The 19,042-nt window shown below is 39.8% G+C and overlaps 1 protein-coding gene across 1 annotated transcript in view; it reads right to left on the bottom strand.

Moving 5' to 3' along the window:
- RUVBL2 (RuvB like AAA ATPase 2) overlaps window positions 1-19,042 on the bottom strand; it is a 1,077,211-nt gene that overhangs the window by 188,553 nt on the left and 869,616 nt on the right. The window contains exon 13 of the mRNA XM_044083345.1: window positions 18,086-18,215. Coding sequence (XP_043939280.1) covers window positions 18,086-18,215 — 130 coding nt within the window. The remainder of the gene's footprint in view (window positions 1-18,085; window positions 18,216-19,042) is intronic.

Genomic DNA, 19,042 nt, shown 5'->3' with positions numbered 1-19,042 from the left:
ATTGCAAAGTATATTTACCAACTTGTTCAGCAGAATGCATTAAATCCTGTAATTCTTTGTATTCAGCACAGTCAGGAATCAACATAATTTTCTGTTTAAGTAGTACCATAATACGCTGCTGGTACTTTAACATATGACACTTGTAATTTAAAGCCCTAATGGACAAATTAGCAGAAGTGTATACCTTCTTACCCCATCTGTCCAAGGTTCTAGAATCTCTATCAGAGGGGGGGGGGTATGATTTTTGGCAGCAGTAGCCTTAATGCCCTTTAGACCTTGGGAAATGGTCTCTGGATCTGCAGTAGGATTCTTGAAGAGGAACTTGTGAGAGTCAGGTACTCTGCAATACCGGTCAGGTTTTCTGGGAGCTGGAGGTAAAGTGTCTGGGGACAGGCTAGATTCCAAGAAAGCATCATGTACAATGTCCAGAACAGGAGGGATAGCTAAAGGTCTGTGTTGAGGAAGAAGTAAGAATTCCCTAAGCCTCTTTTTGGAGTCAGAGTAATCCTGGCTTTCCCAGCAGAAATGCTCCCTAAGAGTGTGCAAAGTTTCACCAAAAGAAAAATCTTCTGGAGGGGAAGCAGAGGGAATGGAATCCTCTGCATCAGAATCCTCATAGGTAGATAAGGGCAAATCCTGGTAATCAGAAGAAACAGAAATATCAGAATCCTGATCAGAAGAATCAGAAGGAAAATCAGTTCTAGGTCTCTTTGAGGAGGAAGGCTGGCTTCCTCTAATTAAAGTAATAAGGTCTTCAGCCATTCTAAGCATTTAGTAAAAATAATAATAAAGAGTGCACCATATGAGGCCAAGCTGAATAAAAGTCCAAAAAACCTTCAAGTAAAATCGAATGTCCACACTTTATTAAAAAACAAAAAGCAAAGACTGCAGTGGTATAAGCGCTTTCGTTGCTCCTCAACGCTTCATCAGATATAAATGCAGTATAAACCCCTCCTTTATACAAAGCATACAGTGACATCACAAGATTCAATAAAACAATCAAGTAATTAAGACAATAAAAGTTAATGATAGTGCTTAAGACACCTGGAAGTTAGAGGCTTGATGGATAACTTCTCATTGAGCCCAAACCTATGGGCTTGTAATTTCATTATCCACTGGCTCTCTTTCCTCAATCCTGTTTTTTGAATTGCCCAACCTCTTCCCTATGTTGACTAGTTCTAAAACTTGAAAGCTGAAGCTATGTGTGCTGCCTAGCTCTACTATATGTTTCGCATGTGCATTAGTAATATTACACTTGCTGATGGCATAAATATGCTCTCTAACACGCTCTCGTAGTGACCTGGTGGTCATGCCCACATAAAACATCATGCAGGCTCTGCATGTTGCTACATATACTAAATTCAAAGATTTACAAGTAGCGTAGTGCTTGAATAGATATCTCTTGTTAGTTATGGGATGAATAAAGATGTCAGTAGTAGATACATGTTTGCATTGATTGCATGTGTAACATGGAAAGGTGCCTGTTTTATGACTTGATGGGGCACTGAAGCGACAACGATCATAACATAACAACCTATTCAATGAGGGCATATTCCTATATGCCACTCTAGGTCTTGTATCAACTAAAGAGGCAATCGTATCATCAGCCATTAAAATGCTCCAATGCTTCCTGAATATGTTCAGAATATTGTTGTTTCTATTAGTAAAGGGAATGGGTACCCCTTGTGCCAACGCCTATGCTAACTTGTTGTTGGCACAATGGGGAACTGTTTTGTTTTGAACCAAGATTCACTTTTTGCTGACCATCTTGTATTCTATAACAGGTTTGTAGATGATGTGTTTTTGTTGTGGAGGGGAACTGTTGACCAGCTCTTGAGTTTTGTAGCATACCTCGATAGTACCACAGATTTCCTCAGTTTTGAATGCACTTATTCTTCTGACACCATTGATTTTTTGGATGTCAGAATAATTAACACCCATCAGGGCTTTGATACTGAACTCTACAGGAAGGAATGTTGGAAAAATAATCTGTTACATCGAGAGAGTATGCACCCTCGACATATATATAACAACATCATTACCAATCAAATGGTTAGGATCTCAAAACTAACATCTCAGACAACAGTCTACGATAAACATAAACAGACACTCACCAAGAATTTTTTATCTAGAGGTTACAATAAGAAACAAGTATCTGAAGCCATTTCTTTGGGTGACTCACATAGATTATCTGATGGAGCACCTCTGATTAGTAGAACACACAATACTTCGCAATCTGCCAAAAGGAGGACTAAGGACAACTATAACAGGATTGTCATTCCCTTTACTAATAGAAACAACAATATTCTGAACATATTCAGGAAGCATTGGAGCATTTTAACGGCTGATGATACGATTGGCTCTTTAGTTGATACAAGACCTAGAGTGGCATATAGGAATATGCCCTCATTGAATAGGTTGTTATGTTATGATCGTTGTCGCTTCAGTGCCCCATCAAGTCATAAAACAGGCACCTTTCCATGTTACACATGCAATCAATGCAAACATGTATCTACTACTGACATCTTTATTCATCCCATAACTAACAAGAGATATCTATTCAAGCACTACGCTACTTGTAAATCTTTGAATTTAGTATATGTAGCAACATGCAGAGCCTGCATGATGTTTTATGTGGGCATGACCACCAGGTCACTACGAGAGCGTGTTAGAGAGCATATTTATGCCATCAGCAAGTGTAATATTACTAATGCACTTGCGAAACATATAGTAGAGCTAGGCAGCACACATAGCTTCAGCTTTCAAGTTTTAGAACTAGTCAACATAGGGAAGAGGTTGGGCAATTCAAAAAACAGGATTGAGGAAAGAGAGAGCCAGTGGATAATGAAATTACAAGCCCATAGGTTTGGGCTCAATGAGAAGTTATCCATCAAGCCTTTCCTAACTTCCAGGTGTCTTAAGCACTAATATCATTAACTTTTATTGTCTTAATTACTTGATTGTTTTATTGAATCTTGTGATGTCACTGTATGCTTTTTGTATAAAGGGAGGGGGGTTTTATACTGCATTTATATCTGATGAAGCGTTGAGGAGCAACGCGAAAGCGCTTATACCACTGCAGTCTTTGCTTTTTGTTTTTTAATAAAGTGTGGACATTCGATTTTACTTGAAGGTTTTTTGGACTTTTATTCAGCTTGGCCTCATATGGTGCACTCTTTATTATTATTTTTACTTGGTTCACTTGGATTTAATAAGAGTGCTTTATCTGGCGGATTTGTTTCATTTGTTGCCATTCTAAGCATTTGTTTTTTAGGCATATGGGCCTGACCATGCAGTTTGGACGTCGGTTTTCTAGGCGTGGGTCAAGTTTTTGGTCTGGATGAAGAAAATGACGTCGGTTTAAAATGCAAGTCTGTAGGCTTGAATACGCCCTCAGCGGCTCCGGACCCATCCAAGGTAGAGACATCCGCCGGTTCCATAGTCGAAGAAGCATCTCACGGCATACCGGACTACCAATGGGTCTCAGTAGAGGCCTGCGAATCTGAAGAAGCAGGTATCAGAGGCTGTGAAAGCGCCTCACTGAGTACCGGCAAACTGGCAACTAGCTTAACGGAAGCATCGTCGGCAGTTTTGAACCTATGCTGTCTGTCTCTGTCTTTATCCTTACATTTTTTTGGAATATCGGTAGTCGGATGGCTTACCGAAGCCATTTCTGGACAGTTATACCAAGTACCAAAATAATTTGCTGCAAAAATAGACCAATGACGAATAGTTTGGGGGTTGAATAAGGCACAAAACTGACAGCGAGGGACGTCGTGGTCTGGGCCTAAGCAAGGAATGCAGTACGAATGAAAATCTTTATGAGGTATTTGCTTTCCACAGGTAAGACAATTGTTAACCTTTACTGACATCTGTTAAGAGCAAGAAAAAGGATCCTAAACGGGGTACTTAGCTTTTTTGAAGACTTTGGTTCTGAAACTCGAAAACGAAAATTTCAGGAGTCGGCCAACCGGCACTTGCGAACTGCTTCTGCTTCGAGCACCGTGTGGCAAGAAAGACTGATGTAATGGCGTTGGCTGCATGTTTTATACCCCTGATGACCTGACGTCATGGAAGAAGAGACCGCATCCAACGCAGGAATCAAAGACTCAGGTATTCAGGCTGGCTGAGGGCTACCTGCAGGCAGATAACCCAAATGTAATGACTGCAATAGTGAAATACGAAGAACATCCTAGAATCCAGGCTCTCACTCACCAGAAAGTAAATCTGACACTAAGTGGGTTGTCACTGGACACACACCTTACCTCCTTCACCTGCAGCACTAACATCACATAAATCTACATATGCGGAGGTCCTTACCAGAAGCCTACCTAAACATCAGAAACCTCCCATAAACAAGCGCACCACACGTTACATCACCTGCAGAAGACAGTACACATAATATCTCACACATCAGTGTCTCACCAGCCAAACCCCTACGGCATAACACAAAACCTAACATCTTAGTCGTAGGTGACTCTATAGTGAGACACATAGACATCCCACTCAACAGGTTAGATAGCGAAAAGGTCACAGTCAATTGTCTGCCAGGTGCCAGGATCCATCACGTCACACACGCACTCAAGTCTCTCAACAACAGGTATGGTTATGACTGTCACAGTCCACGTTGGTATGAAGATTTGAGACGTACCTCAATGGACTCTATGAAGAGAGACATGACTGAACTCTTAAATTATGTGTCTCAGACAGGTATGGCCCTAGCCTTAAGCAGCGTTTTATCTTTGCCTAGGATGATGCCACAATACAAACAAAAAATGATTGACTTCAACAATTGGCTACTTTTCTGGTGTCATTCTAAGGGGGTCTTGTCAGTCTGGGATGATATGGTTGACGGACTGCGATTCTTTGTCAGAGATGGTCTTCATCTCTCACCCCTGGGATTTCTGTTACTGACTAAGGCTTATTACCTATCTAAGATTATTACTTATTACCCCCATAATGCCTTCTTAGGCAATATCACAACATCAAAATTACTAACATAAAAATAACCTCTAACACAAACTTAAGGTTATGCTGCTAAATGCTAGCAGTTCGAACTTGAAACTGCACTCACTGGAAGCAGTCCTCACCTTGGAAGATGCAGACATGTGTGCAGTCACAGAGACCTGGTTTAAAGCTGCAGAAAGCACTCCAGCCATACCAGGTTACATTTCCTACCACATCTTCAAACCATAAACTGAAGGCATGAAAACTAAAGGATGTAGTGCATCATTACTCATTAATGATAAACATCCAGAGTGGTTATACAGCCAGACTCCACTGGAGTTACTACTGGTACAACTGACTGTTGGGAAGCCAAAAACCGCCAAAAGACCAAGACAAACTGTAGAAAAACAGATAACGAAGTAGGCAGCCAACAATACCACACATCCGGATAAAAGGAAATCTCTTCTTTATTCAACTAAGCGCTTTCGTCAGACTCCACTGACTTCATCAGAATACAAACACAAGGTGCAAAACACTGCTTAAATAACCCATCCCACCCTACAAATTAGTTACATCATTTCCAACAGGAAATTAACAATGAATGACATGACAAGGTAAAACACATTTTAAAGGAACCACAACACAAAACCACTCATTGTTAGATGGTAATCACTCATACAAAATACAAAAACTTCAGTTTCAGTAGAGCCATGATACTGACCCTATCATTAAGCCCAGGTTTTTTACTGGCATTAAGTTTAATTTGCCACTTTAATTCAAGAAGTTCCAAAAACTCTTCCAACGGTCCACCCCTTGAACCGAGGTCAGCATGATCAATGGCACAAAACTTAACCTTGTGCAAAGGGAACATCTCTATATGTTTGTACAACACATCCTTGTTGTTCTTCTGTCTAATTTCATAGCCATGTTCATAAACCCATTGCTTGAGGGCCCTCTTAGTTTTACCCACATAAAATCCGTCACGTGTCACACAAAGCAACATATACTACCCCTTTTGAAAAACAGTAATACCTTTTCTTTGGGTAAATAAACCCATAGTTCTTAATAAAGATCCCCCCTCTGTCCACAATGGACGGGCAGTGAGCACACCTACCACATTTAAAGCAACCCCCATTTTTTAAAGATCTTGAGTTCTTTTCCAAAAGGTCCTTAAAGCAGGTGTCTTTTTTATAAACCACAACTGGTTTATCACCAAGGACTACAACACTCTCCTCATCCATAACAAACATTTCCCAAAATTTCTCAATTATTTTCCTGATGTCATAGGAATCAAGTGTACAAGGTATAGTCAAGGCCCTAGAGTACCTATCGTGGTCTAAACGAGGGGTCCCTACAGACTCAGTGTTGCCACATAGCAATTTAACAATGTACCCAGTGTGCCTTTTGTGTTTAACTTCGTTCTCAATAATTTTGAACTGTTAAAATACTTATTAGTGACAATAATAAGAAAATGTCTATGCTTTTAAGATATATTGACAAAGTTGAAGTTAGTATTAAGAACGACTTATTATATGAGAGTGTCAAAAATGATTTTTTAATGTTTTTAAGATTGTTGACAAGGGGCTGACTGATTTAACAGCTAGAAAACAGCATAAGCTGTTTAGAGATAAATGGGACTATGACGCTGGCAGATCATACCCCGGACCCCCCAGAAGGGCAACAAGCCCGTTATTTTTGATAGAGTCCCTGTGGAATATGATGAAGCTCATGAGGAGATTTTGGAGGTGAATGATTACCTGAATAGGGATGTCCCTTTAGAACCTCCACAAGTGAGGAGATCCAAGAGAATTTGGAACCAGAGGGAGATGGGGCCTGGCAATTTCAGGTATGGGCAGAAGAACAACCAAAATCAGTGGAGGGGGATGAGGGAAGCTCAGACAGATGATTGAAATGGCCAATGTTGTTTCAATGGTCAAAAACTTGGATGGCGATTTTACAGTTTATAACTATAGCCAAGTTCATGTTGATTTTAATTGGGCTAATTTATTTTCAAAAGGTTTGAACTTTGTTCCAGCTAGGAACGCTAACTTGGTTGACACTATCTTAAACTTAAAACTTTTTTGTAGGAAGTATAATTTGGCTTTGTATTTCAAGAACAACAACCAAACAGTGGTTGCCCACTGACCTCACAGGCCCAGTAAATTTATTCCACCGGTGCACCCTCTTACTTCAATTTTTGAAGCTTTGTGTGGAAATGAAATTAGGGAACTTCTCATACACCAAAAACGAACCGTGGCCAATAACTTAAACCATCAGGAATGGTCACTTCTCAAAGATGTTACAAGTAACCAGGAGATTAGGTTAATGAAACCTGACAAGGGTGTGGTTACTATGAACACTACTGACTATGATAGTAAAATATTTGATTTGCTATACAGTGACACATAGGTTCATAGGTTGGTACTAGGCTATCAGCCCTAGAGCCTATACAAGCCTAGCCATAACAATTCCCTGGCTATTTCTTCCCACATTATTTACTTTCCTGGACCCCTGTCTAGCAGGGCGACTGACGTGATCCCTGGGGTGAATTTCCTTTCTCCCATCCAATCGTCAAGGTTCATAGGTTCATAGGTTGGTACTAGGCTATCAGCCCTAGGGCCTATACAAGCCTAGCCATAAAAATTCCCTGGCTATTTCTTCCCACATTATTTACTTTCCTGGACCCCTGTCTAGCAGGGCGACTGACGTGATCCCGGGGGTGAATTTCCTTTCTCCCATCCAATCGTCAAGGTTCCTCTTGAAGAGGTCCAAAGAGGCACTCTGCTTGACATGTATGGGCAATCTATTCCAGAGTCTGGGGAGTCTCTGGGTCAGGAACCTATCCCTCCAGCATGTTTTGTTTATTGTGATGACAAGGTTTAGATCCCTAGAGCGTGTAGCTCTGAGGGATTGGGATTTCTTTAAGTGTAGCATGTCCAACAGCTCTGGGTTTGACATGGCCTTGTATGTTAAGCAGAGATCGCCTCTGAGTAGACGATATGAGACAGAGTATAGCTGGAGTTTTTTAAGGCGGTCAGCGTAGGGCATCTGCTTTAGGCCTGTGATTCTTTTAGTGAGGTATTTCTGAGGCCTTTCCAGTTGTTGCAGATGTCTTGAGAGGTACATACCAAATGGGGCGTTGTATTCTATAATGGGTCTAATGAGGGATGAGTACAGTGGGACAATGACCTCCTTTTTTCTGGATGAAAAGCCCTTCGTGATGTGGTGTACCACATAGAAGGATTTCCTGACTGTTGTGGTGATGTGGTTATCGAAGGTGAGACCACTGTCCACCTGTGTCCCTAAGTCTCTTATCACACTTTCTGTGTTTAGTGTACTGCCACCTATATGGTAATTCATGGATACATGTTTTTTCCCAAAGGGGATAACAATACATTTCTTGGCATTGAGCTTGAGCCCATGGCTCTGGCACCAAGCATCTGTTTCTGTAAGGCCCTTTTGTAGAGTATCCACATCATTTGGGGATTCAATAATGGCTCCCAGTTTGCAGTCATCTGCAAACTTTGTTAGCCAGAGTCCCTTAGTGTTGACCTGTACTTCAGAGAAGTAGATGCCAAACAAGAGCGCCCCAGGACTGAACCCTGAGGTACTCCACTTGTCACTTGTCTGGAGCTGGATTTGGAGTCGGCTACTTTTACAGTGTGGGTTCTATCAGTAAGCCATTTAGCAACCCATTGGGTGACATAGGGATTAATGCCCAACTTAGTAAGTTTATCTATGATTCCAGAGTGGGGATGGTGTCAAAGGCCTTGGCAAGGTCTAGATAGGCTGTGTGGACCACCTTACCCTTGTCCATGGCTCTGGAGACTGATTCAAAGAAGTCAATCAGGTTCAGGAGACAAAATCGGCCCTTCACAAACCCAAACTGGGTGGGGTCCAGTGTTTGAAGGTTGCCAATGTCTTTGTTTATAAGTTCCATGATAATACGCTCCATGGCCTTGCAGATAAGGCTTGTCAGACTGATGGGACGGTAGTTTCTGGGATCCAAGGTGGATCCCCCCTTGTGGATTGGGATAACTGTAGCTCTGCGCCACTCAGTGGGCACGAAACCTGAGGTGAGGCTATGATTAAACATGACACTTAGGTGAATTGTCAGTTCATATTGTAGTTCATGTAGTACACAGCCCGGGATGTCATCTGGTCCCATGGATGCTGTATTCTTGGCTTTAGAGAGTGCGTTTTGTACCTGTGTGGCCGTTATTACTGGAATTTGGCAATCTTCCGGTATTGAGATGGGCCATTTAGGGGGTGAGAGGGGGGTGAAGTTGGCACTGAATCGATCTGCCAGGATATTGGCAATATCCTTCGGATCAGTATATTTAATGCCATTCTGTTTTAGCTCAGAGCAGATCTGAGCATTGCCATTTAGATTCTTGACATAGTTATAGAATGCTTTGTGGTTGTCTTTGGAATCTTTGGCAATTTTATTTTTGTAACTAGCTTTGGAGGATTTTATGAGGCATCTCAGTTTCTTACTGAGGCTAGTAAGGGAGATTTTTGCATCCTGGGATTTTCCTCTTTTCTGCAAAAGTTTCTTCCTTTTGTTGTAAAGTTTGTTTATGGCAGGGGACCACCAGATTGGCTTCCTTTTTTTGGATGAGAGCATTTTGGTTCTATTTGGGATGGCACGATAGACCTCTGTGAACGAAATGAATATATCTTACAGAAACATTGATCTTACCTTGGATGAATTGTTACTTAATGGACAAATCAGTTTAGATATTCATAGTTTTCCCAAAAATACATAAATCCATCTTTAGCCCACTCCTACGACCAATTGTTGATGCTAAGGCCTCCAAAACTTTTGGCATAGCCAAATATATTGATGGGAAAGTTAAGAATGTTTTGGATGGTAGGGAGTAGGTTATTAGAGACTCTTGGGACTTCCTTGCAAAAATCAAACCAGATATGTATGATGATGGGCTTATTATGGTCACTTTAGATATCAAGGACCTTTTTTCTGTGATACCTCACGAAGAAGGCTTTGAATGGTTTTATGAATATTTATGTTTCAATACTGACTGGGATCATGGGACAATATTAACACTGAGGACATGTATGCAATTGATTTTGGATAACAACTACCTTAGTTTTGATGATCATATTTTCCAACAAAGACAGAGGGTTGCTATGGGTGCTTGTTGTGCCCCAGCATTTTCAAATATAGTATTGGCCTACTGGGGAGATGAATTTCTTAGGAACTCAGAGTATAAAAGGTACTGGGTCTTGTATGGGCGCTACCTGGATGATATAGTAATGTTGTGGAAGGTTAGTGAGGCTAAACTGGAAGAGTTTGTTGTTTATATCAATGCGACCACTGATTTCCTTAAATTTACTATGACTAAGGATAAAGATAGCCTGAACTTTTTAGACGTTACTATCAAAAAGAACTAGACTAAAAAGATGTTTATTTCTCTGTTATACTGGAAACTTGCGTATTCTAATGCACTATTGCACTTTGAAAGCTGGCACCCTGAACAACAGAAAAAGGCCCTGGTTAAAGGCCAGTATGTCAGGGTTGCCAGGATGGTCTCAGAGTACGATGATTTTCAAAAAGAATGTGAGACACTAAAGGGCATGTTAGTAAAAAGAGAGCACCCCCCCCGTTTTGTTAATATTATTGAGAACGAAGTTAAACACAAAAGGCACAATGGGTACATTGTTAAATTGCTATGTGGCAACACTGAGTCTGTTGGGACCCCTCGTTTAGACCACGATAGGTACTCTAGGGCCTTGACTACACCTTGTACACTTGATTTCTATGACATCAGGAAAATAATTGAGAAATTTTTGTTATGGATGAGGAGAGTGTTGAGATCCTTGGTGATAAACCAGTTGTGGTTTATAACAAAGATACCTGCTTTAAGGGCCTTTTGGAAAAGAACTTGAGGTCTTTAAAAAATGGGGGTTGCTTTAAATGTGGTAGGTGTGCTCACTGCCTGTCCATTATGGACAGAGGGGAGATCTTTATTAAGAACTACAGGTTTATTTAACCAAAGAAAAGTTATTACTGTTTTTCAACAGGGGTAGTATATGTTGCTTTGTGTGACTCATGTGATGGATTTTATGTGGGTAAAACTAAGAGGGCCCTCAAGCAACGGGTTTATGAACATGGCTATGAAATTAGACAGAAAAACAACAAAAATGCATTGTATAAGCATATAGAGATGTTCCCTTTGCACAAGTTTAAGTTTTGTGCCATTGATCATGCTGACCTGGGTTCAAGGGCTGGACCGTTGGAAGAGTTTTTGGAACTTCTTGAATTAAAGTGGCAAATTAAACTTAATGCCAGTAAAAAACCTGGACTTAATGACAGGGTCCGTATCATGGCTCTACTGAAACTGAAGTCTTTGTATTTTTTATGAATGATTACCAACTAACAATGAGTGGTTTTGTGTTGTGGTTCCTTTAAAACGTGTTTTACCTTGTCATGTCATTCATTGTTAATTTCCTGTGGGAAATGATGCAACTAATTTGTAGGGTGGGATGGGTTATTTAAGCAATGTTTTGAACCTTGTATTTGTATTCTGATTAAGTCAGTGGAGTCTGACGAAAGCGCTTAATTGAACAAAGAAGAGTTTTTCTTTTATCCGGATGTGTGATATTATTGGCTGCCTTCTTCACTGACTGTTGGGAAGACCCTGCTCCCAGTCATTACCTGATATAGGACCCCCTCCATGAATCAAGACATCCACTCGGCCTACTTGGGTCAACTTAAGTCAATCAAGGTACAACTGAACACCCTGGTTTTGGGCAACTTTAATTACCCGACCGACTTAAATTACCCGACCACTGACTGGGTAAATTATATGTGTTTAAACTCTTGCCCAAAGGTTCCTGGATTTTGTCAACTCCAATACCCTGGACCAGCTGGTTAACACCCTGACAAGGGGCAAAAATATCCTAGATCTGGTACTTACCAATATGGGGGACCATTGCATCACTCTCCATGTTCAGCCATACGTGGTGAGATCTGACCACAAATCAGTCTCGCTAGAAGTCACCATAACACCACACCCTTCTTTAGTAGAAACCATACTAAAAAATTTCTCCAAGACAAACTACAACCTCTTAAGACATGGCATAAACCCTCATAGCCCCTCCACCCACACAGGAAATGGGAACCTATGCAGGGTTTTACACCAATGCGTTGTACGTGCATCTGTACACCCAGTTGGCTATCAACCCTTATATTGTCAGGTGTGTTGCAAACTGGCTCACTAACATAACATATACAGTAAAAACAGGGGAATCCACCCCCTCCAGCAGACCCGTAACTAGTGATGTTCCACAGTGATCAGTTCTTGGACCTCTACTGTTCGGAAACTACTTCTACAAAGTACAGGTGAAAACTAAGGGCCTATGGCTGACAAAGTCTGCCGATGACTGCAAGCTGGGAGCTGTCACTGAATCCGCAAATGATGTGCCATACCGGACAACACCAAAGTAAGATGGTCAAAGAACAACAAACTTGCCTAGTGGACATCTGCCATTAACAGAATATATACCGTAGCACAAGAAAAACTGAATGAACTATATTAAACCAACTACAAGCGAAGAGCCACCAAGCTGGAAAGACAAATCCTTTATTAAACACTGATACTTCGGTTAAAATAACAAATCAATTAATCCATAAGTAAGCGCTTTCATTTAACATATATTAAACTTCATCAGACAAAATATCTATCATGACTTCACTTCTTTTTATACTACAGGTTCATTCATTAAGAAAAATTAGCACCATGTGACTCTCCATTATTATGGTTCAGCATGCCCCTAACCCAGCATATATAAAAAAATCTATGTTAATAACCAATGTTGAAGTGCACTTAATGCTTCACATAAAACAAATAGAAGCAATATTTATAAAAAAAATAACATTACAAAAATGAGAACATGATAAAATATATGACAGCACTAACAAAATATATATTAATATGTATGTGTTCACCTTTAAAAATGTTAAAAAGATGTTAACAAACTAGCATGATATATTAAAATTTGAAATATCTCATTATATAACACTAAATAATCACATTTAAAAATATATATACATGTGTGTATGTATATTATAAATAAATTAATAATCAATATGTTAACTTAAATAAAACACATCCATGATCGATCAGTATCAAAACGAACTTTTACACTTACTTGAAAATATTAAAATAAATATTATGTTAAAAATGTGTGTATATGTACATTGGATATAAATTTGTATATATAAATACACACGTATATATATATATATATATATATATATATATATATATATATATATATATATATATACACTAACTATATTATATTGTATTATAGTTGCAAATGCTCTATATTCATATATAACAATTATTTTAAAATGTATATTATAATACTTAAATGGAATGTTGAATCAACAATTATTCATTATACTTAAAAAATCCATTATATATAAAAAAAATCCATTATATATAAAAAAAATTATATTGTAATTTATAAATGTATACTATATTTTATTCTACTATTTTATTCGTATTTAATGCTTTTAATTTCAAAACAGGGGTAATTGAACTATGCTCATTAATCCCAAGCCACATATCAGCTTGTGTTCTAATTTGCCGTTGCAATTCCTTATGTTCTAAATATAGGCCCCAAGGTCTTTTGTCTTCGATTTCTACATGATCTATTGCTGTAAAAGAAAACTGATGGTCGTTATATTCACTAATGTGTTTTGCTAACGCGTTGTTACATTTATTTTTCTTTATAGCATATTCATGCTCATATATTCTTTGGGCTAGATGTCTCTCCATTTTCCCTATGTAAAAAATAGGGCAGGAATTGCAAGTGGCTTGGTATACCACTGCTTTAGATTTACAAGTACATTAACAGAATATACAATAAGAGGAAGGAACGGTCTCAAAACTGAAAACACCCCATTTTCAACTTAAGCAAACAAGACTTCTTGTAAGGTAATCCAAAGACAACAACGGATCCAAATTGGCTTCCCAAACTAAGGACAACCATAAGGTGTTCTTTAGTTATATCTGTAACCTTAAAGGCAAGTCCCAGATTTGCATTGAACTTGTAGTTAATGACATCTCATACACGGCACCTGCAGATATAGCAAACCTGCTGGCTGACAGGTTCAGTGAAAACTTCACTCCCCTTTCTCCACCACTCATACCACAAAGCATCCCTACTGCCTGTCCACCATCTACTATCTCTAAGAATCAGGTCTTAAGCACCCTCTCAAAGGCTAAAAACAAAGCCTCTATGGGACCAGATAGCATCCCAGGCTGTTTTCTACACGAGTTGAAGCAGGAATTAGCAAAACCCCTGAGAACTCTCTTCAGTCATAGCATTAGCACCGGCTTTGTCTCAGTGGAATGGAAAACAGCTATCATCATCCCTTTGCACAAGGGAGATGCATCCACTGACCCCAGGACCTACAGACCTATTAGCTTAACTAGCCTTTTCTGCAAAGTCTTGAAGAGAATCATCACGGACCTTATCAACAAAGACATAGGAAACCTCCAAATGCTCAATCCCACTCTGGCTTTGTCAAAGGGAGATCATGCAAGTTAAAATTAGCAGACTTCTTCCAACCCCTAGATGAGGGTAAATCAGTGCATACAGCCTACTTAGACATGGCCTTTAACACAATTCCCCACTCAGGCATTATTAACAAACTCACCCAGTTGGCTATCAACCCTTATATTGTCAGGTGGGTTGCAAATTGGCTCACTAACATAACATATACAGTAAAAACAGGGGACTCCACCCCCTCCAGCAGACCCGTAACTAGTGATGTTCCACAGTGATCAGTTCTTGGACCGCTACTGTTTGGAAACTACTTCTACAAAGTACAGGTGAAAACTAAGGGCCTATGGCTGACAAAGTCTGCCGATGACTGCAAGCTGGGAGCTGTCACTGAATCCACAAATGATGTCAACATCCTGCAGGAGAGGCTTACACAGATTAATGATTGGTGCCAAAGTCATGGTCTAAAACTTAACCCAAAAAAATGCATGATCATCCCGTTTAGCAAGGGTGCTGTGCCTGCTAAACTACCACATCAATGATAACACCCTAAGCATGCAATCTGTGGTGAGGGACCTGGGCACCCATGATGACATCAGCCTTGCCTTTGATCATCATGTCTCCATGTTGGTAAGAAGAGCATTTTATAATGCCCATCTCAAGGGCATTGCCTCCAGATAAAAGGAAGTTACAACTCCCCTGTACTCCTCCTTCATCAGACCAATACAGAGTATAATGCCCTTTTGGTATGTACTTTTCCAGGCACCTGCAGCAACTGGAGAACTCACAGAGGTTCCCTTAAAGAAAATTCAGTGTCTTCAGCACCTGTCACATGTGGAGAGACTGAAATCACTGCAACTGTACTCTGTGTTGTACAGATTTTCAGAGGAGACCTGTACTCTGTGTCGTACAGATTTTCAGAGGAGACCTGTGCGTTGCATATAAAACTATCTCTGACTATGCCTTAATGGAAATGCTGCATATTTGGAAGTCTAATGGCACAAGGATCTTTCATTTTAAGGACCTTAAACCTGGTAAGTGACATCAACAGAACATGCTGGAGGGACAGATTTATCTCCCAGAGATTACCTCACCTTTGGAACAAGCTTTCAATTCATGTTAAGTACAGCTCCTCATTGGCCCTACTTAAATATAAATTGGATGACTGGATGGGTAATCGTAAATTCACCCCAGGAGTTCCACCTGTGCCCCTCTTGGTCAGGGGCGCTAGGTGCTGATATCAATGACTGCCCCAGGGAGATACTCATGGGAACAAGGGCTGAAACTGGCTAGGCTTGTAAGTGTTCTAGGGCCATTAGCTTAGTAACCTCCTATGACCTTAGGATCGCTAACAACTACAACTGTAAGAAAGGGCAACATAAGAAGGGTACACAATCTTTTTGTCTACTCGTACACTATAATATAAATTGCTTTTTTTAAGACATAAAGGAAGGTCTGAGAACTGGACTCCGTGAAATAGAAATTGAGAAATCACCACAAAAATTAACCAAGCCTGAGCAAAGGAGACCACATTCATAGCAATCAAGCGGCAAACAAGATCGAAGGTATGTTTCTCTGCAGGTTATGGGTTAGTGGAGGAACCTCAGCACTGGCTCCAAAGCTTGAGAGTGGACAAAGATGGATCTGAGTTGGATCTGATAACCTGAGAATGGATGGAAGAGACAACATCAGATCAATAAGTTATGAAAAGTGATGCTCCTAAAAAAGAGCAGAAGGGAATCCCAAGAGGCCTCATATGAATAAGAAAATGATCATGCTGTGTAAGGCTAAGAAAAGAAGTGAAAAATTAAACAATGTGAGACAGAAGATAGGTATCAAATTAATTTTTCTCTCCATCACATAAACTTTAAGGTGAAATCTTTCAATAGCTTGCAAGCAGCATTGGCTTTGTAATTATACCAAGCAATATTAGATGGCTAAAGGCATCAATTGGCTAATAGAGAAATGCCCAGAGGCATCACTAGGATAGTGAATCTTCCATATGTCATATCTCCAGTGCCGGTCCCTTGGTTCATAGTTAAGTGCTAGGCTAGCTGCCCTTGCAGGCCATTCTAAGCCTAGCCAACTTCCCTTTTGTGCTCAGAATAAAGTATCTCATTTGGTTACAGATTGGCCTTACTCATCCCATGGTTGATTACTATAAATTATACCAAATGAGAATAACTGGGATCATACCATAGATAATTTGAGGTGGACACATGCATGGGATAAAGCATTTAGGAGCTGCCTCTATTAGTAGTACAGAGGGTAGTCCTGAGGTAAATTTTATTTTCCATCTACAGATTTAAGTTGTGCTTGAGGACTGACAGGGATGAACTTTGTTTTATGAGGATAAGGATTCTGTTCCACAGTGGCAGTATCCTCTGTGAGATATACCTGTCCCTCCAAACCATTCTGTTGATGTTGCAAAAGAGGTTTACATTCCTAGACAGAGTATTTCTGATGCCATATGATTTCCAATGTGCAGTACATCCATCAGTAATGGGTCAGGAGATGCCTTATATGACAGACGCAGGTCACTTAGCAGTCTGTATGATAAAGAGTATAGTGACAGTTGTGAGTTGGCCCACATAGGACATGTTTTTAGGCCTAGTATCCTTAACTTTGTGGGCATTCCAGTTATTGAACATGTCTGGACATATACAAGCCAAGGGGGCATTATATTCAATGACTGGCCTAATGAAGGTTGAGTAAAGAGGGACAATGACATCCCTAGATGCAGACACAATCCCTTTGTTTATAGGCTGTACAATAGAGAAGGTCTTTCTTACCACAACAGACACATTGGTCAAAAGTTAGGTTACTGTTCACACATGTTCAAAAATCCCGGACAACTATGTCATCTCTTAGGGGAATGCTGTCAAAATGGTAGTTCCCTGGGGTAGATGACTTCCCAAAGGATGCAATAATGCATTTTTTGACATTTAGTTTCAGTCCATGATTTTAGCACCAGTTATTTATTTGAGACAAACCTTCCTGCAGGATGGCTAAGTCACTTGGTGTTGACAAATTTTCCTTTGTATTTAAACTCTGAAGTGCAAAAGGAACTACAGTACCTACATGTAATGACAAAGGGACAGGCAATCTCAAGATATGAATAAGAAAGCTGGTGTCATGCAGGCTCACACAAAACCACTTTAAACTTGGGGAAAGCACAGTCCCTAATGCTACTAATCAAGGTCAGAACAGCTTCTTTTTAAGATAAGCATTTATTCCCAATGCTTCTGAGCTGTTTGCATCTCACTAGGACTCGTTTTGTCCTTCAGGTTTAACAGTGAAACAATAAAGTCTGGAACATGAATGTGCAGCTTTCTATTTGCCCATACCATACATTCAAGGAATGGGAATAAATGATCAGTCAACATGTAAATCCAAAACTGGAACTATGCCTTCGAAAGCTATGTTGTAGAAAAAATTGAAACTAAAATAAATGCCATAGCAATCAGCGAATCCAGCTTACAAGGAACCCTCATGCTTTTTGCTATACTGTTTGCATTTAACCAAGTACTGTACAAAAGTGTCCTTCAGAACACTCGTGGTACAAAGTATTACACACAGTGCTATCAGTTTTGATTACCTTTCTCTTGCGGCAGACTAAGCTTGCAGCTGTAATAAGCTGAATAGCATAACGGAGTGATGTTTCTAAACCAATCCTTGTTAGAACTGTGTAAGCATCTTCACTCATTTCAACATCTTCTTCTTCACATCTGCACAGTAAAAAAAGAAAACTAGCATAAAATACGCAATAAAGCCACTGCCTTTTTTTTCTTAACTTGATTACATGTGATCAGTATGGGAAGGTTGGAATAAAATGTCAGTAAGACATGATATGGTACTAAATCACTAAAATTTGCAATTTAAACACTTTGGACTTTAAAGACCAAAAAATTAATACAGGTTATCCCCAACTGGTTTACTAGCTTGTCCTAGATTCATTTTTCTTCTAGTTCTCATGTGAAGCTGAATATGCAACAACAAAATATAACTTCGTATGGCCACATTTGTCTGCAAATCATTTACATCCATGACCATTTCAATGACGAGCTGCATACAAACAATTATATACTTACCATAACAACCCAACTTCATGGTGCAGCATCTATCCACTTCAATTCATAGAACAAGCAATTAAAGACTCTAATTAGGCTGGTATTTGAGATAACCCCAAACTATAACTTTTCCTAAATCCCACAAAGCAATGGGTTTCCGCTCCTCTCCAGATCTCTGAAGTATTCCTGAACAATGAGAACCAAAACATATGTACACAATCAGCAGGTTAAAAATGCAGGTTAAGTCAAGTCCCTCTATATTTCACTGTTTTAAGAATGGGGGGAAGAAGGGTGAGTTGTTGGAGTGGGAAGATGTGGATTGTGAAGGTTTATTAAAGTGGTATGCACACAACCTCCATATCTTACACAGTCCAGTCAGCCCACTTCAACTCACAGGATAAAATACAAAGCTAACCATCTTTGGTGGCATCAAGACAATATTGGCCTCAAGGTATGACTTGAGCCTTGAGAAGTCTGTGTCACAT

The sequence above is a fragment of the Protopterus annectens genome, chromosome 9.part0 (assembly GCF_019279795.1).
Source record: "Protopterus annectens isolate FY-2018-M chromosome 9.part0, PAN1.0, whole genome shotgun sequence".
Classification (NCBI taxonomy): Eukaryota; Metazoa; Chordata; order Ceratodontiformes; family Protopteridae; genus Protopterus; species Protopterus annectens.
This window is presented reverse-complemented; position numbering and strand designations above follow the sequence as displayed.